This window comes from Bombina bombina, chromosome 1 (assembly GCF_027579735.1).
Source record: "Bombina bombina isolate aBomBom1 chromosome 1, aBomBom1.pri, whole genome shotgun sequence".
In the NCBI taxonomy this organism is placed as follows: Eukaryota; Metazoa; Chordata; class Amphibia; order Anura; family Bombinatoridae; genus Bombina; species Bombina bombina.
This window is the reverse complement of record NC_069499.1, coordinates 917,776,268-917,799,035: the sequence shown is the minus strand read 5'-3', so window position 1 is coordinate 917,799,035 and position 22,768 is coordinate 917,776,268. Positions and strand designations below refer to the sequence as shown.

The 22,768-nt window shown below is 40.2% G+C and overlaps 1 protein-coding gene across 3 annotated transcripts in view; it reads left to right on the top strand.

The window, feature by feature from the left end:
- The window catches only part of PIEZO1 (piezo type mechanosensitive ion channel component 1), a 627,492-nt gene that overhangs the window by 460,208 nt on the left and 144,516 nt on the right, over positions 1-22,768 (top strand). For all 3 annotated transcript variants that reach the window (XM_053706596.1, XM_053705806.1, XM_053707404.1), the window contains 6 exons: positions 502-598; positions 745-913; positions 13,149-13,238; positions 21,354-21,430; positions 22,085-22,156; positions 22,346-22,446. In XM_053706596.1, coding sequence (XP_053562571.1) covers positions 502-598; positions 745-913; positions 13,149-13,238; positions 21,354-21,430; positions 22,085-22,156; positions 22,346-22,446 — 606 coding nt within the window. The remainder of the gene's footprint in view (positions 1-501; positions 599-744; positions 914-13,148; positions 13,239-21,353; positions 21,431-22,084; positions 22,157-22,345; positions 22,447-22,768) is intronic.

Here is a 22,768-nt window from a genome sequence, read left to right as displayed (position 1 = left end):
TCCTTCAGTGTCCTCTGGAGCTTGGGTATGGTTTCCCAACAGTAAGGAATGAAGTTGTGGACTCTCCCTACCTTTGGAAAGAAAACTAAATTTATGATTACCAGATAAATTCCTTTCTTTCCTGGCAGGGAGAGTCCACGACCCCGCCCCTAAAGAATTTTTTTGGGCGGGTCTCTTTCTGTTTTTCTTCTGGCATCTTTATACCCTGATGTTTCTCCTACTTTTCCTTGTTTCCTCGGCCTGAATGACTGGGGATATGGGGGAAGTGAGAGGGATATTTAATCCTTTGGATGTGGGGTGTCTTTGCCTCCTCCTGGTGGCCAGGTGTTGTATTTCCCAACAGTAAGGAATGAAGTTGTGGACTCCCTGCTAGGAAAGAAAGTAATTTATCTGGTAAGCATAAATTTTGTTTTTGTTATGCGTTTGTTGATTATTCAATTCTACTGTATGTAATTGTCATTTAAATGCCCATCTCTTGACTCTGTCTCTGTCTATCTCCAGCTCCTCTCCTGTGTGTTTGTACAACAGATGCAGAGCAACTTCTGCTGGGTAATACAGCTGTTTAGTTTGGTCTGCACCGTTAAGGGCTATTACAACCGTGAGTATGGCTTAATAATAAAAATAATATATAATATATCTAGAGTAGTTACAAGATTCTGAATTACTTTTTAATAAGTTAATATCATCCTAAGAGATGAACCTGGTGTTGTCTGACAAATTATCAGTTTGATATTCTTTCTCTAGCTCGTGATATGGAAAAAGATCGTGACTGCTCCCTGCCTGTAGAAGAGGCTGGCATTATCTGGGACAGTATCTGCTTTTGCTTTCTCCTTTTACAACGGAGAGTTTTCCTCAGCTCCTACTTCCTGCATGTGACCTATGACCTCCGTGCATCTTCCCTGCAGGCTTCCAGGTCTGGTAGTCATCATTGTTATACTGCAGAGCAATCCAATGATATGCTCATTATTTCACAAATATGTTTTGTACATGCAATTAGTTTATTAACCTCATATCACCGTAGCGATGGAATAATGTAAGACAAATTACAATAATAACATAGACAGTGATCTGATTAAATGAATGGGATTAAACCCTTTGCAGAGTTTAAACAAATAAAGGCAAGCATTACTGCATTGAGAAAATTCTCTAATGCATAAGAACATTTTATTATCACAGTATTATGTCCCTGTATGTTATATAAATGTTACTGCAAAGCGAGTAACAGATGTTGGGGCATCAGTTTATTGAGAGTAACCACTTTAGGAGGAAAGGAAAAAGATTTAGGGCGTGATTCTCCAAAAGTCTCTTGTGAGATTCTCTAAGAAATCTCACCAATACTAAGCCCCTACTGAAATGCTCTAAAGGCAACTTTTACCTTGAGAATACTGTGTCTGGCGATGCACTCATTACAATAAGGGCTCACAAAAAAATTGTAACTTAAAAATTGTATGAAAGGAAGAAATTTAATATTGAAATATAAAAATGTGCAGTTAAAATTATATTGTTTAGTAGCATTACAAATAGTATCAAATTGTTCTGCAAAAAGCGGATTTTATGAAAATTAGGTATTAGGTAACTATTTAACTCTTTAAGGTACTCAGTAGAAATTGTAATAAACTACACTGCACCTGCAAAAAACACTGTGAAATTTGTATTTATGACTCTAAATTAAAAGCGTATTATTTTCCTTATTCTAAATTGAATTTCCCCACCTTCCCTTGTGAGCTGAACAGGGGCATTTCATGCGCGTAACTGAAATTTCTCCTCCAGGCCTGATGTATTCTCTAAGCATTTCCCCCTGCATATCTCGCTGTTTTTCTCGCAAGCTAAGAGGCTGCAAGATTGTGCCAAAACACTGAATACTCTCACAGAACAACACATGTATATGAAAATAGAGGCGATAATAAGATAATATAAACTGAAAACAGAGTCTAACTTCACTCTCCCAGCAAAGTTTCCCTTTCCAGTGATCTCCATTACTTTGTATGGGAGATATCTCACAATGCGTAGGGATAGCCTCTTTTTAGAAAATTCCTTGGGGGCAGTCCCTGCAAGTATCGGTTTGGTTTTTCACATTCCTTCCAGCAAAGTTTTGATCATTGGGCCCTTAGTATTGGCAAAACAAATGGGATGTTTACAGTAAAACAAATATTACACACGTGTATATACACCTAACATTCATAAGATGGTGAGAATCCATGAGCTATCACATGTGGGATTAAAGTCCTGTCCTACAGAGGAGGCAAAACACCCCACATAACAGCGCTTTAATCCCACCCACTTTCCCATGATGTGAGACCCAATATCCCCCTCAGAGAGCCGGGAATAGGACCCGGAGTTCTCCTTCCTTAGATCCTGTGTCAGTGCATACTACAGAGGATGGGCTCTTCTACTGGAAGCAGGTGCTGTGCAGCTTTGTAAGCACAGTAGAGTAAGTTCTAACAGGTAACTAAGTATTTGCACTCACATAACCCCCAGGCTATTAGCATGAACATGTACACATGATTCATATAGCCTTGGAACATAGTCATATACAGCAGATAACACTACATACAGCTCTAGGCACTTCTACACATTTACAGTAAAATTGAGGGAATTTGTTTATAGTATTCAGTACATACCAAAGCAATGTGCCTCATTTTCAGTAGGCTCAGATGATCAGGAATATTTCTGAAGCTGGGGAGCTCATTTTCAGAAGTTTCTGAGTTTCCTTTTGTGCAGAGCTCAAGGAGTTATCATTTTTTCCACCAAAACTGTTCTCTGGTTTCTCCTTTCCCTAACAGATGGTGTTCATCTTTGATCCCACAATGCAATAACGTTAATAACTAGAGTTTTGCATACATTTGTATGCAATTTAACCCTTTATTGGCTGAAACTGAAATTTTTTAAATATTTTAAAGTACATTTCTTCTGTTATGTGTGATCAGTCCACGGGTCATCATTACTTCTGGGATATAACTCCTCCCCAACAGGAAATGCAAGAGGATTCACCCAGCAGAGCTGCATATAGCTCCTCCCCTCTACGTCAGTCCCAGTCATTCTCTTGCACCCAACGACTAGATAGGATGTGTGAGAGGACTATGGTGATTATACTTAGTTTTTATGACTTCAATCAAAAGTTTGTTATTTTAAAATAGCACCGGAGCGTGTTATTACTTCTCTGGCAGAGTTTGAGGAAGAATCTGACAGAGATTTTTTACTATGATTTTAACCGGAGTCGTTAAGATCATATTGCTGTTCTCGACCATCTGAGGGAGGTAAAGGCTTCAGATCAGGGGACAGCGGGCAGATGAATCTGCATTGAGGTATGTGGCAGTTTTTATTTTCTGAATGGAATTGATGAGAAAAGCCTGCCATACCGTTAAAATGACATGTATGTATACACTTCAGTATTCTGGGGATGGTATTTCACCGGAACTACTGTGTTAAAGGTCACTAATCCTTTTAATAACTATTCTCATGTTAAACGTTTTTGCTGGAATGTAGAATCGTTTACATTGCTGAGGTACTGTGTGAATAAATATTTGGGCATTATTTTCCACTTGGCAGTTTTTTGCTTTATTTGTGACAGTTTCGTTTCTCTTCACTGCTGTGTGGGAGAGGGAGGGGCCGTTTTTGGCGCTCTTTGCTACGCATCAAAAAATTCCAGTCAGCTACTTTTATATTTCCTGCATGATCCGGTTCATCTCTGACAGATCTCAGGGGTCTTCAAACTTCTTTGAAGGGAGGTAAATTCTCTCAGCAGAGCTGTGAGAATTCTTATAGTGACTGTGTATAAAAAACGTTGTTTTGTTTTCTTATGTACAAATTTAATTAGTGTTGTTTTTTACTAATGGGAACAAACCTTTGCTAAAAGTTGTGTTGTTTTAAAGTTTGATGCAATAACTGTTTTTCAGTTCATTATTTCAACTGTCATTTAATCGTTAGTACCTCTTTGAGGCACAGTGCGTTTTTTTGCTAAAAAAGATTATAACCAAGTTGTAAGTTTTCTTGCTAGTGTGTTAAACATGTCTGACTCAGAGGAAGATATCTGTGTCATTTGTTCCAATGCCAAGGTGGAGCCCAATAGAAATTTATGTACTAACTGTATTGATGCTACTTTAAATAAAAGTCAATCTGTACAATGTGAACAAATTTCACCAAACAGCGAGGGGAGAGTTATGCCGACTAACTCGCCTCACGCGACAGTACCTGCATCTCCCGCCCGGGAGGTGCGTGATATTTTGGCGCCTAGTACATCTGGGCGGCCATTACAGATAACATTACAAGATATGGCTACTGTTATGACTGAAGTTTTGTCTAAATTACCTGAACTAAGAGGCAAGCGTGATCACTCTGGGGTGAGAACAGAGTGCGCTGACAATGCTAGGGCCATGTCTGATACTGCGTCACAGCTCGCAGAGCATGAGGACGGAGAGCTTCATTCTGTGGGTGACGGTTCTGATCCAAACAGATTGGACTCAGATATTTCAAATTTTAAATTTAAATTGGAGAACCTCCGTGTACTACTAGGGGAGGTCTTAGCAGCTCTCAACGATTGTAACACTGTTGCAATACCAGAGAAACTGTGTAGGTTGGATAAATACTTTGCGGTACCGGCGAGTACTGACGTTTTTCCTATACCTAAGAGACTAACTGAAATTGTTACTAAGGAGTGGGATAGACCCGGTGTGCCGTTCTCACCCCCTCCAATATTTAGAAAGATGTTTCCAATAGACGCCACCACTCGGGACTTATGGCAAACGGTCCCCAAGGTGGAGGGAGCAGTTTCTACTTTAGCTAAGCGTACCACTATCCCGGTGGAGGATAGCTGTGCTTTCTCAGATCCAATGGATAAAAAATTAGAGGGTTACCTTAAGAAAATGTTTGTTCAACAAGGTTTTATATTACAACCCCTTGCATGTATCGCGCCGATTACGGCTGCGGCAGCATTTTGGATTGAGTCGCTTGAAGAGAACCTTAGTTCCTCTACGCTAGACGACATTACGGACAGGCTTAGAGTCCTTAAACTAGCTAATTCTTTCATTTCGGAGGCCGTAGTACATTTAACCAAACTTACGGCTAAGAACTCAGGATTCGCCATACAGGCACGCAGGGCACTGTGGCTAAAATCCTGGTCAGCTGATGTTACTTCTAAGTCCAAATTACTTAATATACCTTTCAAGGGGCAGTCCTTATTCGGGCCCGGTTTGAAAGAAATTATCGCTGACATTACGGGAGGTAAGGGCCACGCCCTACCTCAAGACAAGGCCAAAGCTAAGGCTAGACAGTCTAATTTTCGTCCCTTTCGGAATTTCAAAACAGGAGCAGCATCAACCTCCACTGCACCAAAACAGGAAGGAGCTGTTGCTCGTTACAGGCAAGGCTGGAAGCCTAACCAGTCCTGGAACAAAAGCAAGCAGGCCAGGAAACCTGCTGCTGCCCCAAAGACAGCATGAACCGAGAGCCCCCGATCCGGGACCGGATCTAGTAGGGGGCAGACTCTCTCTCTTCGCCCAGGCCTGGGCAAGAGATGTTCAGGATCCCTGGGCACTAGAGATCATATCTCAGGGATACCTTCTAGACTTCAAATTATCTCCCCCAAGAGGGAGATTTCATCTGTCAAGGTTGTCAACAAACCAGATAAAGAAAGAAGCGTTTCTACGCTGCGTACAAGATCTGTTAACAATGGGAGTGATCCATCCGGTTCCGTGGTCGGAACAAGGACAAGGGTTCTACTCAAACCTGTTTGTGGTTCCCAAAAAAGAGGGAACTTTCAGGCCAATCTTAGATTTAAAGACTCTAAACAAATTCCTAAGAGTTCCATCGTTCAAAATGGAAACTATTCGGACAATCTTACCCATGATCCAAGAGGGTCAGTACATGACCACAGTGGATTTAAAGGATGCTTACCTTCACATACCGATCCACAAAGATCATCACCGGTATCTAAGGTTTGCCTTCTTAGACAGGCACTACCAGTTTGTAGCTCTTCCATTCGGATTGGCTACGGCTCCAAGAATCTTCACAAAGGTTCTGGGTGCCCTTCTAGCGGTACTAAGACCGCGAGGGATTTCGGTAGCTCCGTACCTAGACGACATTCTAATACAAGCTTCAAGCTTTCAAACTGCCAAGTCTCATACAGAGTTAGTTCTGGCATTTCTAAGGTCGCATGGATGGAAAGTGAACGAAAAGAAGAGTTCTCTCTTTCCTCTCACAAGAGTTCCATTCTTGGGGACTCTTATAGATTCTGTAGAAATGAAGATTTACCTGACAGAAGACAGGTTAACAAAACTTCAAAATGCATGCCGCGTCCTTCATTCCATTCAACACCCGTCAGTAGCTCAATGCATGGAGGTGATCGGCTTAATGGTAGCGGCAATGGACATAGTACCTTTTGCACGCCTACACCTCAGACCGCTGCAATTATGCATGCTAAGTCAGTGGAATGGGGATTACTCAGATTTGTCCCCTACTCTGAATCTGAATCAAGAGACCAGAAATTCTCTTCTATGGTGGCTTCATCGGCCACACCTGTCCAGGGGAATGCCATTCAGCAGGCCAGACTGGACAATTGTAACAACAGACGCCAGCCTACTAGGTTGGGGCGCTGTCTGGAATTCTCTGAAGGCTCAGGGACTATGGAATCAGGAGGAGAGTCTCCTTCCAATAAACATTCTGGAATTGAGAGCAGTTCTCAATGCCCTTCTGGCTTGGCCCCAGTTAATAACTCGGGGGTTCATCAGGTTTCAGTCGGACAACATCACGACTGTAGCTTACATCAACCATCAGGGAGGGACAAGAAGCTCCCTAGCAATGATGGAAGTATCAAAGATAATTCGCTGGGCAGAGTCTCACTCTTGCCACCTGTCAGCAATCCACATCCCGGGAGTGGAGAACTGGGAGGCGGATTTCTTGAGTCGCCAGACTCTTCATCCGGGGGAGTGGGAACTTCATCCGGAGGTCTTTGCCCAAATACTTCGACGTTGGGGCAAACCAGAGATAGATCTCATGGCGTCTCGCCAGAACGCCAAACTTCCTCGCTACGGGTCCAGATCCAGGGATCCGGGAGCAGTTCTGATAGATGCTTTGACAGCACCTTGGAACTTCAGGATGGCTTATGTGTTTCCACCCTTCCCGCTGCTTCCTCGATTGATTGCCAAAATCAAACAGGAGAGAGCATCAGTAATTCTAATAGCACCTGCTTGGCCACGCAGGACTTGGTATGCAGATCTAGTGGACATGTCATCCTGTCCGCCTTGGTCTCTACCTCTAAGACAGGACCTTCTGATACAGGGTCCATTCAAACATCAAAATCTAACTTCTCTGAAGCTGACTGCTTGGAAATTGAACGCTTGATTTTATCAAAACGTGGTTTTTCTGAGTCGGTTATTGATACCCTGATTCAGACTAGGAAGCCTGTTACCAGAAGGATTTACCATAAAATATGGCGGAAATACCTATACTGGTGCGAATCCAAAGGTTACTCCTGGAGTAAGGTTAGGATCGCTAGGATATTGTCTTTTCTACAAGAAGGTTTAGAAAAGGGTTTATCAGCTAGTTCATTAAAGGGACAGATTTCAGCTCTGTCCATCTTGTTACACAGACGGCTGTCAGAAAATCCAGACGTCCAGTCCTTTTGTCAGGCTTTAGCTAGGATCAAGCCTGTGTTTAAAGCTGTTGCTCCACCATGGAGTTTAAACTTAGTTCTTAACGTTTTACAGGGTGTTCCGTTTGAACCCCTTCATTCCATTGATATAAAAATGTTATCTTGGACAGTTCTGTTTTTAATGGCTATTTCCTCGGCTCGAAGAGTCTCTGAGTTATCAGCCTTACATTGTGATTCCCCTTATCTGATTTTTCACTCAGACAAGGTAGTTCTGCGTACTAAACCTGGGTTCTTACCTAAGGTAGTCACTAACAGGAACATCAATCAAGAGATTGTTGTCCCATCCTTGTGTCCAAATCCTTCTTCAAAGAAGGAACGTCTTTTACACAATCTGGATGTAGTTCGTGCCCTCAAGTTCTACTTGCAGGCAACTAAAGATTTTCGCCAAACTTCTTCCTTGTTTGTCGTTTACTCTGGACAGAGGAGAGGTCAAAAAGCTTCTGCTACCTCTCTCTCTTTTTGGCTTCGTAGCATAATACGTTTAGCCTATGAGACTGCTGGACAGCAGCCTCCTGAAAGAATTACAGCTCACTCCACTAGAGCTGTGGCTTCCACTTGGGCCTTTAAGAATGAGGCCTCTGTTGAACAGATTTGCAAGGCTGCAACTTGGTCTTCGCTTCATACTTTTTCCAAATTTTACAAATTTGACACTTTTGCTTCTTCGGAGGCTATTTTTGGGAGAAAGGTTCTTCAGGCAGTGGTTCCTTCTGTATAATGAGCCTGCCTATCCCTCCCGTCATCCGTGTACTTTTGCTTTGGTATTGGTATCCCAGAAGTAATGATGACCCGTGGACTGATCACACATAACAGAAGAAAACATAATTTATGCTTACCTGATAAATTCCTTTCTTCTGTTGTGTGATCAGTCCACGGCCCGCCCTGTTTTAAGGCAGGTTAATATCTTTTAAATTATACTCCAGTCACCACTTCACCCTTGGTTACTCCTTTCTCGTTGATTCTTGGTCGAATGACTGGGACTGACGTAGAGGGGAGGAGCTATATGCAGCTCTGCTGGGTGAATCCTCTTGCATTTCCTGTTGGGGAGGAGTTATATCCCAGAAGTAATGATGACCCGTGGACTGATCACACAACAGAAGAAAGGAATTTATCAGGTAAGCATAAATTATGTTTTTTTTCTTTTAAAGAAAGAGTACCAAATTTGTTCTCATTCCCTCACAGGGACTTCAGTCTTACATTGTGCCAATATATGTGTGTTCCCCAACTGTGTTAACCATTTCTGTGCCTTTTATACTGTATTTCTGAGCTGCTATCTAATTTTAGATACTTATCTGTCCTTACTATTCTAAATCATTATGGTGAAAACTAGTGCAGCTTAGGTCTTAGGACTTAACATTGATCCCTTAGAAGGGGATCAATCTACTGACAATTTAATCCCTTCTCAAAGTAGAAGATGTGTATTTTAATTTCAAATTGGAACACATGCACACTATGTTGCAGGAGGTTTTTTACTTGCCTTGCAGATTGAGGACCCTCCATCTGCAGACAAACTATATGTGAAAAAGATTTGATACATTCTTTAAGGCAGCCCCCAAAACAACTATCTACCTTTCTGGTTCCTGAGCTTCCTAGTTTCTGAGCTAATTAGCAAGGAATGGAACAATGCGGGCATTTCTTTTGTTGCCTTTAACAAATTCAAGAGAATATTTCCTTTACCCTCTGAAAAATTATGAGAGACATTCCAAAGATAGACAGTGCTATTTCCACTTTGACTAGGTGGAGTTCCACTACTCCTTTTAAGGATCCGATGGCCAGAAAACTTTAAGGCTTCCTCTAGAGTTCCTTTTAGCTCACAGGCTATGTGTTTCCTCCAGCGGTTAGTGTAGCTATAGAATAGTGTGACAACATCTCTGACCTTATTTCCCAAGAAACTTCCCTTGATAACATTTAGATTTGCTTGAGGTTGGTCTGCGAACAGTATTATTTGAGATGCAGCTGTTGAAATAACTTACATTAATGCAAAGAGTGCTGCTATGACTGTTCTGGCTAAAAGAGCATTATGGCTGAAGTCATGGTCTGCTGATATCATATGTAAAGGCAGGCTTCTTTCTCTTCCATTTTAGGGAAAGAACTTGGAGGTAAAGGAGCTTTCCTGCCGCAAGAGAAAAAAAGATAAGGGCATGGCTAAGTCTGCTAGATGATTTCACTCCTTTTGTCATTCCAAGACGCAGAGATCCTCCTCTTCGGTATCCAAACAGACCAAAAAAAAAAAAGCCTGTCCCTTTCTCCAAATCGGCATGAAGGTGCGGCCCCTAAACCACACTCAGTTCTGGTGGAGGTCAGACTGATCTTTCTTCAGGAAGCTTGGAGAAAATTCTGTTCAACTATCTTGCGTATGGAACATAATTTCCTAGGGGTACCGTTAAGACTTTTGGTTCCAAAAGATCATTTAAAGACCAGAACTTTCTTGGCATGTGTAACAGACCTAAAAGGCATGGAAATAATTACTCCTGTCCCCTTCTGGGAACCAATTCGAAGGAATCTTTTAAAGCCCTTTTCATTGTTCCCAAGAAAGAATTGACTTAAAGGCCAATTTTGGATTTCAAACCTCTAAACACATTTTTGAAAGCTCTAACTTTAAAGAGATCTTCTGAGGCAGACATTTGAAAAGACTTCTAGACAAGACATTCTCTATCTTGGTGGCAGACTCACCAATCTTGATTTAGGAGACCATCTTTCCTCCATCTGAATCGGGTAGTATTTACAGTGTACGCCAGCCTGCTTGGTTGAGACGCAGTCTTGGGTTCTCAGAAAGTGCAGGGAATTCGGACTCTTCGGGATACAAGGTCTCCAATCAAGTTTTTAGAGCTCCATGCAATCTTCAGGTCTTTTCTTTTCTGAGGTTTCAGTTAGACAATGTCACGTTTGTGGTTTACACCAATCACCAAGGTAGTACACAAAGTGCCTTAGCAATGAAAAAGGTAGCAAGGAATTCGGATTTGGGCAGCCCGTCATCATTGCATGATTTCAGCTATTCACATTCTGGGTGCGAACAATTGGAAAGCGGTATATTGTGAATTGTTAGGGAAGACCAGATATAAACCTTATGGCTTCTCATTTAAATTACCAGCTACCCCCCCCCCCCCCATATTGTGCAAGATCTTGGGATCCACAAGAGACTATTAGATTCACTATTGATTTCCCAGTCATTCAATCTGATTTACATCTTCCCTCCTTTTGTTATACAATGGAGGATAATAACCAGGGTAAAACAGTAAAAGGCCTCATTGATTTTATTTGCATTTGCATGGCCTTGCAGGACTTCATACGCAGATGTGGTACAACTGTCCTCAAGCCAACGTTGGTGTCTTCCTCTCAAGAAAGACCTTCTTTTTTAGAAATTAAGCTTCCATTGAACAGATGTGCAAGGAACCTACTTGGTCATTTTTTCATACTTTTACCAAATCTTACTATTTTGACACGTTTTCCTCTTCTGATGCTTCTTTTGCTAGAAACGTTTTGAAGGCTGCAGTTCCTGTCTAGTACCTCTACCTGCCTTAACTGTTTTTCCCTCACTATTTCATGATGGTCTTGTAACTTCACAGCTTGAGTATAGGATCCCAATTGTGATGGCTCGTGGGCTCTCACTATCTTATGAAAGAAAACAAAATTTATGCTAACCTGAAAAGTTTCTTTCTTTCATGATGGTGAGAGTCCACAAGACCCATCCTTGTTTATTTCCATGAAAGCTTGCAGCAGTACCAGTTTGCACTTCTTTTACTCTTTTCCTGTCCTACTTTCTTATTTTCTGACTGTATGTATGACAAAGAAATAATAGGAAAGTGGGAAGGATTAAAGATATGTTGTGTGTGGTGTTTTGTCTCCTCTTGTAGGACTGGACTTTAATCGCACATGTGATGGCTCATGGACTCTCACCATCATGAAAGAAATCTAGGTATATACAGTATCTGTATGTGTATATATATATATATATATATATATATATATATATATATATTATATATATATATATATATATATACTGTATATATATGTATGCGTGTGTGTGTGTGTATATATAAATATATATATATATATATATATATATATAAATATATATATATATTTATAGGAATAGCTGAAAATGTTAGCTTATGGATAAATAACTGGATAAAAGATAGGGAGCAACGAGAAGTAGTAAATGGATCATGCTCAGGTTGGGCAAAGGTAATCAGTGGAGTCCCCCAGAGATTAGTACTGGGCCCTGTTCTTTTTAATATTTTTATAAATGACTTGGAGCAAGGATTAAATAGCGACATCTCTATTTTTGCAGATGATACTAAGTTAAGTAAGGTCATTAGGTCAGAACAGGATGAACTTTCATTACAAAGGGATCTGCAAAATTTAGAAGTATGGGCAGGTAAATGGAAAATGAGATTTAATACGGGAAAATGCAAGGTTCTACATTTTAGAAGTAAAAATAAGCAGGCAACGTATTATTTAAATGGGACAAGACTTAGCCAAACAGAGGAGGAAAGGGATTTGGGAGTAGTAATAGATAACAAGCTAAAGATGGGTGCACAATGCAGGGCAGCGGCTACAAAGGCTAATAAGATACTAGCATGTATTAAAAGAGGCATTGATGCAAGGGACAAAAGCATAATTCTGTCACTATATAAATCCCTGGTAAGACCTCACCTTAAATATGGAGTGCAGTTCTGGGGACCGATCACAAAAAGGGCCACAAAGATAATAAGGGGAATGGAGAATTTAAGATATGAAGAGAGGCTAGCCAAACTGGGTCTGTTTTCTTTAGAAAAAAGGCGCTTGAAATGTGACATGATTACTTTATATAAATATAGTTAAGGCCCATATACAGAGATGACAGAAGCTCTGTTTATTCCAAGAAAATTGTTTGTGACAAGAGGTCACAATTTATCGTTGGAGGAAAGGAGATTTAATCTCTTGCAAACAGAAACGTTTTTTCACTGCAATAAAATTGTGGAACTCATTACCAAAGGAGGTAGTGAATGCCAATACCCTAGATACATTTAAAAATTGTTTGGATACATTTCTGTCTAGAAACAAAATTCATGGATATGATTGCTAGTATTAAATGGGTCACCTGTTAGTGGGATTATTTAATCTTAACTGGTGCTTCTTGTAAGTATTTTAGATTTGTATAGGTTGAAATCGATGGACTTCGGTCTTTTAACCTCATCTACTATATATGTATATATAAAGTATATGTGTGTGTGTATATATATATATATATATATATATATATATATATATAAATAAAAAACAAGTATGTGTGCATTTTATATATGTTTGTATGCTGCAGTTTCACAATACTAGTTCGAGAGGGAATATCACAACAAGCAGGTTTTTTAAAAAAATTATCTTTATTCGATTTTTTAGCAACATATATATTACTCATATTGATACAAGCACCATATAAATGTAAACTGCACTGGTTCCAAGCTATTATGAGCATTCTTTTATTCAACGTCTTAATTCACTAGGATATTTGTTTTTGCAGAGGTTTTGAACTGTTCATGGCCAGCATAAGGAAAAACATGAATTTTCACCAGGAAACTGAGAGACGTTCACTTGGCCAGCTCAAGAAACAGTAAGAGTGTTTGGAGATTTTCATATATACTTACCTAATATACTGCTTTGTGCCATGTATGTGTGCATATGTATTGATGTATTCCTGCAAGCAATGTTCCCTATAATTGTTTTGAACAGTGTGCACGAAAAGTTTGACCTGTGCAATTTTTGGCCAAGTGACTTAAATGTATACGCACTTTATTATGGAGTATAATAAAACCTGAAAATTTTTAAAAAGCTAGTAAACAACTCCATGATGGATGAGTCATGTGATCACTGCTGGTTGTTCTCTATATAAATATAAGTTTTACTTCTTAAAAAAAAAAATATATATATATCTACTTTTGTGGTTATTCTCACAAGCTACTAACTCAATCTAAATAAGACAAGTTATCTGTGTAATATTTAATCAATCTGTCTGTCACTCAGTAGTAGGGTGTATATATACTCTGTTAAAGTAGGTTTTAACAATTTAAATTTCTTTATATATATATATGCACTCACACATACAATACACACATATTTAGATAGATAGATAAAAAGATAATGTGTTGTAGGTAAATAGTAATTTCAGGCAAATAACTTTTGCCTAGGCAAATAGTTACTTTAGATTAAAAACACTTTTGGATGGGCAAAAGACTTTTACCTAGGTAGTATACAGGCAAATCATTTTGCATGTTTTATTCAAGTTTTTTCAGCTTTCATAGCCATTTGCCTAGGAAATAGGATCCAGATAAAAGTGGCACCTGCTCACCAATAGCTAGCTGCTTAGGAATCCTCAAGTAAAGTGGCCCACACTTACCAATATGCTCCAAGGCACCCAGGGAAAATGGCCCCTACTTACTAATAGGTCCCAGGTACTCCTGAATTGTGGCCTCTGCTTGTTAATAGGCGGTGACAGTGGCCCCTGCTCACCAGCAGACACCCAGGTACCCCAGGAAAGTGACCCTTGCTCACCAATATGCACCTAGGTTCTCCAGGAAAGTGTCCCCTGCTCACCAATAGGTGCCTTTGCATCCTAGGAAAGTGTCCCCTGCTTGCTAAAAAGTGCCCAGGCACATGGCCCCAGCTCATCAATAGTCACACAGGTACCCCCGAAAAGCAGCCCCATCTCACTTATAACCATCTAGTGACCCTCAAAGAAAGTGGCCCCTGCTCACCAATACAAGAAGATCAGCTCAAGAAAGTGGCCTCTGTTCACCAATAACTGCCCAGGCATTCTCTTAAAGTGTCCCTGCTCACTAATAGCTATCTGTCTATGAACCCTCAAGCAAACTGTCCCCTGCTTTCCAATAGGCCCCGGGTTCTCCTGGATAGAGCCCCTGCTTGCTAATAGGCAGTGAACATGGCCTCTGCTCACCAATTGACACCCAGGTACCCTAGGAAAGTGGCCCCTGCTCACAAATTTGCACCTAGGTACCCCAGGAAAGTGGCTTCTGCTCACCAATAGGTGCCCAGGCACCCCAGGAAAGTGTCCCAGCTCATCAGTAGGCACCCTATAAAAGTGCCCCTGCTTTCTAATAGGTGCCCAGGCACTCTAGGAAAGTGACCCAGCTCATCAGTAGGCACCCCAGGAAAGTAGCCATTTAGGAACCTTCAAGGAAAGTGGCCCCTGCTCGCTAATAGAGATCCAGGTATTTCTGGATGTGGCCTCTGCTTGCTAATATGCACCCAGGTACCCCAGGATAGTGGCCCTTGCTCACCAATAGGTGCCCAGGTACCCCAGGAACATGACCCATGCTAACTAATATACACCCAGGTACCCCGGGAAAGTGTCCCCTGCTCGCTAATAGGTGACCAGGCACCCGGGGAAAGTGACCTCCTGCTTGCCAATAGAACATTTAGACACTCTGTAGCTATTTTATGGGCACTTTTTAGTTTATATATATATATATATATATATATATATATATATATATATATATATATATATATATATATATATATATATATTTGCTAATATATATGGCCCTGGTACAGAATCCTTTTACATTATTCCCCTTCTTTTGTTTGGGTCAGTTTTGCTTGGGCTTAGTTTGAATTTCGTGCGTCCGCCTTTGGGTTTACTGGTGTAGGTTAACGATTGTCGGGTTAGTGCATGCCCCTTTAGTTTTTTTATAGTTTCTTTCACGCTTCGGCTGGTTACTGCATGTGCGCACATCGGGTTTTGGCATGCTTAATCCCTTATAGCTGTTAGTTTTTTTCATAAACTTTTTTCTCATTCTGATAAGTGTTATCTGCCCGTCGGATGTAATGTTAATGTCTCCTGCTTTGTTTTGCAGTTTGGCATAGCGTGCAGTGTACCTCTGAATTTATTTAAAAAGCTACTGAGGAGGGGGTACGTGATTTACATTCCTCAAGAGCTTTTTAAGGGGGTTATAGTGTTTATTGCATTGTTTTGTCATATGCTATATTGGAGCAGTCTGATTCTGTCCCTAAATCTACCTGAGAAACACTGAACACCTCTCTACCATTATTAGGTGTGCTTATTATAAAAAAGCTGAGACGTCTTCTCCAGCTCATTTATGTGACTCATGTTTGGAATTATTAATGCAATCAGATGATCCTAATGCCATTTCTTTGGGTATTATTGAACCTTTGGATTGTTCATTACAGGGGAATATTAATAATGTTTCACCTACTGTGACAACTTTTAGCAAGGCTGCAGTTTCTGAGGCGCTAGCTGCTCTCCCACTTTCAAACAAGCATAAAAGGTTAGTTCAGATTTTACTTTCTACACATGCCCTGAAACCAGGGATACTGTTATGTCTTCAGGTGGTGAAGTTTCCACTGGTGATGACGACTCTTCAATTAATCTTAAACCTGATATTTCCTCTTTTTTGTTTAAGGTTAAACATATTCGTTCTCTTTTAAAAGAGGTCTTAATTACTTTAAGGGTTAAAGATCCTAAAGCATCTATTGATAAACCTTGTACTTTTTTTAATACAGTTTTTAAGACTGTTGTTAATCTCGCTGAGGTTTTCCTTATTCCTGATGCTGTTTGTGACATTATTTCTAGGGAATGGTCTAAGCAAGGTAATTAATTTACTTCCACAAGGTTTAAAATGTTATATCCTTTACCTTCTGCTAATGTTGATTTTTGGGAAACTGTTCCCAAGTTGGATGGGGCAATTTCAACTCTGGCTAAACATACTACTATTCTTTTGGAAGACAGTACTTCGTTTAAAGACCCTTTTGATAGAAAATATTTTCATAGAAGGGCCTTTTTACATGCAGACTGTATTCTAAGGCCAGCTATTTCTATTGCTGATGTGGCTGTTGCTTTAACTTGCTGGTTGTCTAGTCTTTCAGAACACTGCTAGTGCTAATCCTTTGGTAATGCCAATTCTTTTACTTGAGATGCCATATTTGATATTATGAAGATTAATGTCAAAAGCATGTCTTTGATAGTCCTTGCAAGGAGAGCCTTATGGCTTAAATCCTGGTCTGCTGATATGGTGTCAAAATACTGACTATTTTCTCTTTCCTTTCAGTGAAAGAATTTGTTTGGTTCTGATTTATATTCTAAAATTATTGCTGTTACTGGAGATAAAGGGGCTTTTCTTCCTCAGGACAAAAAGTCCAGAGGGAAATCTAAAGCTTCTAATCATTTTTGTTCCTTTCGTCAAAATAAGGAACAAAAGTGTTGACTCTTCTGCTCAAAAGCAAGGCATCTCTGGCTCAGTCTGGAGACCTAGTGCTAACTGGAACAGGTAAAAGCAGGGTAAAAAATGTATCCCTACTACCAAAACTACATGATGCTGCCCCTGATCCAGAAATTCTGGTAGGGGGCAGGTTAAGCCTATTTCAAGAGACTTGGTTTTGGTCTGTTCCAGATCCCTGGGTTCTGAATATAGTTTCTCAGGGATATCAAATAGGATTCAGAACAACGCTTCCCAGAGGAATTCTGTAAAAGCTCAAGCTTTTTCCCAGTCTGTCTCAGATATGGAAGCTATGGGAGTGATTGATCCAGTTCCTTTCAGGAACAGGGGATGGGGATATAATTCAAATCTTTTTATTTTTCTGAAGAAGGTAGTTACTTTCAACCAGTTTTAGATCTGAAAGCTCTGAACAAGGTTGTAAGGATTCCATCTTTCAAAATGGAAACAATTCGGTCTATTCTGCCTTTTGTTTAGCAAGGTCAGTTTATGTCCACAATAGATTTAAAGGAAACTTACCTTTATGTTACAATTCACAGAGAACATTTCCAGTTTATGAAGTTTGCCTTTCTGGACAGACATTTTCAGTTTGTTGCTCTACCATATGGTCTGGCTACAGCTCCAAGAATATTCACATAGGTTCTGGGTGGCATTTTGTCTGTATTCAGAACTTTGTTTCCATACCTGGACAACATCTTGGTTCAAGCTCCATCTTTTCCTTTAGCAGAATCTCACACCAACCAACTCTTGTTGTTTCTTCCAAAACATGGTTGGAGGATCGATTTTCCAAAAAGTTATTTGATCCTCTAACAAAGTTACATTTTTGGGGGTTTCAAATAGATTCAGTCTTCATGAGTCTTTCTCTATCAGAGCAGAGAAGGTCAACTTGTCTGAACCTTCAGTCTCTCTATTTCCCCTCAGTTGGTCTTTGTATGGAAGTTTTAGGTCTGGTAATTGCAGCTTCAGATGCAATTCCATTTGCTTGTTTTCATGTGAGACCTCTTCAGCTTTGTATGCTTCATCAATGGTGCAGAGACTGTACTTAGCTGTCTCAAAATATATTTTTGGATCCCAATACAAGTCAGTCTCTGGCATGGTGGCTGGATCATCAGTTTATTATTATGGGGGCTTCTTTTGATCGTCCTAACTAGACTGTCATCACTACAGATGCAAGTCTCTCAGGTTGAGGAGCTGTTTGGGGCACTTGAGAGCACAGAGTGTTTGGGATCCTTGAGAGGCGAGTTTACCTATAAATGTTCTAGAACAATTTTCTGGGCTCTTCAAGCTTGGCCTCTATTGGAAAGAGAGTCTTATCTTTGTTTTCAGACAGACAATGTCAAAGCAGTGGCTTCTGTCATTCTTAAGGGGGAACTCACAGTTCCCTAGCCATGAGGGAGGTGTCTCAAATTCTCTCATGGGTAGAAATGAATTCTTGTCATATATCTGCTATTCATAATTCAGGAGTTAACAACTGGGAAGCAGACTTTCTCAGTTGTCAATCTCTACATCCAGGGGAGTGGTCTCTTCACCAGGATGTGTTCAATCAGATTGTGGATCGTTGGGGTCTCCCAGAGATATATCTGATGGCCTCTAATTTGAACAGCAAACTTCCCAGGTACTTTGCAAGGTCCAGGGATCCTCAATCAGAGTTAGTGGATGCTCTAGAAGTTCCTTGGTCATTTCAGCTGGCTTATCTGTTCCCTCCTCTTTTACTTCTACCCAGAGTGATTTTAAAGATAACCCCAGCTTGGTCTTGCAGGATTTGGTATGCAGGTCTGTTTCAAATGTCCAGCTGTTCTCCTTGTCCTCTGCAGTCAGACCTTCTGTCTCAAAGTCAGTTTTTCTCTGAACTTGATGGCATGGAAAATGAACGTTTAGTCCTTAGACATAGAAACCTCTATTAACCTCTGGTTATGTGAATGAAACCTTAATTCAGGCTTGTAAAGCTGTAACTAGGAGTATCTATCATAAGGTCTGGAAGGCCTTTACTGTATTTCTTGATGTGTAGATCATGGTTTTGCCTGGCATTCTTTCAGAATTCCTAGAAATGTTCAGTTCTTACAGGATTGTCTGGATAATGGCTTAGTTCTCTGGAGGGGCAGATTTCTGCTCTTTCAGTTTTGATCCAAAAGAAGATTGCTAATCTTCCTGATATTCATGTTTTTGTTCGTTCTTTGGTCTGTATTAAACCTATAATGAAGCCAATTTCTCCTTTATGGAATCTTAACTTGGTGTTAAGGGTTTTGCAGGCTTTTCCTTTTGCTTTCTTTGGAAGTGTTATTTATTGTGGCTATCTCTTCTGTTAGAAGAGTTTCTGAATTATCTGCTCTTTCTTGTGCTTCTCCTTATCTAAATTTTTACTTCAGTATAAGGCAGTTCTACGGCTTCTTTTGACTTTTTGCCTAAGGTTGTTCCTTCAGACAATATTAGCAGAGAGATTGTTGTTTCTTTTCCTGATCCTAAAAATGCTTCAGAGAGATCTTTGCATACTTTGGAGGTTGTTAGGGCATTGCAATATTACATTGATGCTACCAAGGACTTAAGACAAACTTTTAGTTTGTTTATTCACTTTTCTGTTTCTAGGAAAGGCCAGCACATTTCTGCTGTTTCTTTGGCCTCTTTGTGAAACTAATGATTCACAAGACTTACTTGGAAGCAGGTCAGCCTCCACCACTGCGGATTAATGCTCATTCTACTAGGTCAGTTGCTACTTTTTGGGACTTCAAGAATGAGGCTTCAGTTGACCAGATTTGAAAGGCAGATACATGGTCTTCTTTGCATACTTTTACAAAATTCTACCATTTTGATGTTTTTGCTTTTTCTGAAACAACAGCCTTTGGTAAGAAAGTTGTTCAGGCATTTGCCTCAGTTTAATTTTTTGTCCAAGTGCATTAAAAAAAAAGAAATAGGGGTTGTGGATTTAATTCCTAAGGGACAAAAATATATTTTTAAATCCCTTCCTTTATGTTATTACTCGTGGACTCCACAGCTTGGGTATTAGTTCACAGGAGTAATGGATCATGGACTCTCACCACCTGTATGAAAAAAAACATAATTTATGCTTACCTGATACATTTATTTAGGTCCCACCCTTATGTATTTTAGGGTTAATTTTTTCTTTAGCACATCTTTTTTTCCCTGCTTCTTTTATGGCTCTTATTCCTTTTTCTTACCTCACTTTACTTGACTATAACTTAGACAGAGGTATGTGTGAGGTGGGATGTGTTTTATAGGGCTCCTTGGGTTTGGGAATCTTTGCCTTCTGCCTGTGGTAGAGAAGAGTAATTCCCAGGAGTAATAAATCGTGGACTCTCACCACCATGAAATAAATTAATTTATTAAGTAAGCATAATCTTTTTTGTTTTGGGGGGGTAACAAGAAAAAAAGCAAAGTGTTTTAAAGGCATTATACCTGCCCTGACTCCACTAATAAAGGCAGCCGCACCATCACAGCTCTGTTTGTGAGTAGATGGGTGGCGAGCAGGCAGTCTCCTACAGGAACAGGAGGGGTCTGCATGCTGGGAGGGGATGTGTGGGAGTGGTACAGATGCACTGTGCACTCACATTTCTCCTCCCACATGCTTTATGATTTGCAGGGAGCCAGGTTTCCCTGCTGATAAAAACTAGCTGTGCGCATTGTGTTCTGGCCCCAGATAATGTGTGCACGTGCGCATAGAGATGCCTTTTTTAATTGGAATAACGTTCTTCATTAAGGCCAACTTTCAAAGGATTTGACTAATTAATCTAATGTTGTTATGTACAAGCACTGAATACTGCTCCTTATCAAACTCCTTGTGCATATAGCACAAAGCTCTGTCCGTGTTCAAAACTCAGTGTCAGAAAAATATCTGACAGCAAAGGACATCGTTCTCCTCTATGATACTAATTAGACCTTCCTCTGTCAATGTTCTCCATCTATGATACTAAGTAGACATTCCTCTGTCGATGTTCTCCATCTATGATACTAATTTGACCTTCCTCTGTCGATGTTCTCCATCTATGATACTAATTAGACCTTCCTCTGTCGATGTTCTCCATTTACGATACTAATTAGACCTTCCTCTGTCGATGTTCTCCATCTACGATACTAATTAGACCTTCCTCTGTCGATGTTCTCCATCTATGATACTAAGTAGACCTTCCTCTGTCGATGTTCTCCATCTATGATACTAAGTAGACCTTCCTCTGTCGATGTTCTCCATCTATGATACTAAGTAGACGTTCCTCTGTCGATGTTCTCCATCTATGATACTAAGTAGACCTTCCTCTGTCGATGTTCTCCATCTATGATACTAAGTAGACCTTCCTCCACTTCTTAATATGGGTGAGCAATTCAACAGAGTAAGAGGGATCAAAAGTAAATATGAACTTTATAGTAGTCTGATATACTCCCACACACATGCAATCATAGCAAAGAGGAATGTGTTTCAGGTAGGGAAGGACAGTGAAAGAAAAGTGACCATTTTTTTCCTACAGGATGGAAAGGATCAAAGCAAAGCAAGAGAGGTATCACCAGGGGAGGAAACATAGTGAAACGGAAGAGGAGAAAGCAGGTAAAGCAATCTATTTTGTCAAAAGCCTTGGCATCTGATGTCTCCAACAAGGCTACAGTGTTGTACAGCAGAGCCCATTTAGCACAAACGTTTATTTCCTGTTAACTTCACTCTAAATTTCAACAACTAAACATAAAGGGACATGAAACCCAATTTCTTTTCTCTCATGATTCAGACAGAACATACCGTTTTAAACAAATTTCCATTTTACCTATATATCAATTGTGCTTCATTCTTTTGGTATACTTTGTCGAAGGAACAGCAATGTACTACTGGGAGCTACCTGAACACATCAGCTGAGCCAATGACAAGAGGTATTTATGTGTACCAATCAGCAGCTAATGCCCAGTAGTACACTGCTGCTCCTGAGCCAACCGAGATATGCTTTTCAACAAAGTATTCCAAGAGTACAAAGCAAATTAGATAATATAAGTACAAAAAGTTGTTTAAAACTATATGCTCTGTGTGAATCCCAAAAGTAAAATGTTGAGTTTCATGTTAACCTTTTTCTTTTTATAGATATCTTTAGAGGTAAACATGATTATATAGTTGTTTTACTGCTTTGCATTATTTGTCTGTATCTGTACAGTTACTCCTAATGCTGTTGTTTAGTCACCATATTACCAGTGACACACTTAATCTATTTTCCTGCAGATGCCAGCAGCAAGAAACGGTCCTCCAGGAAGAAGATCCATTGGAGCCGTCCGTGGTTAGACCATGCATCAGGTACCCATAAGAACACAAGGGAAATTTCATATTGATATTTGGTCTAACACCCTTTCCATACCAGAGACTGACTAATGTTGTGTTGTTGCTCCTACTGTCATGGGGATCAGAAAACAATAATGGCATTTGTTGTAGATTCGAAAGTGATTCCTCCTAACATCGATCTCTGTGTTCTCACCTTATACACAGTTCTGCATTCTGGAGATTATTACCTCTTTGAATCAGACAGTGAGGAGGATGACGACCCTACCCTGGAGGAACAGAGACCTCCCAAGCAGAGTGCCTTCCAGGTAACACACATCATTCTACTTACCTACACTTTCAATGTTCACATTCTGAGGTTCAAATCTTATGTCAAGTTATATCCTCCTCCTGCAGTAATGCAGCACAGCTTTCCAGTTTTTAATATGTACTGTTCTTTATTAACCCCTTGAGTGCTAATGACGGCTCTGAGCCGTCACAGAGTTTCCCACTCTGGTGCTAATGACGGCTCAGAGCCGTCACTAGCACTCTCCCAACTTGAGGGAGATCTGGGGGCTCCCACCCGCTCCTACCCTGGCGACCGGTGCTGCATAATGAAAGGCAACGCCGGGGCTTCCGTTTTGAGTGGTG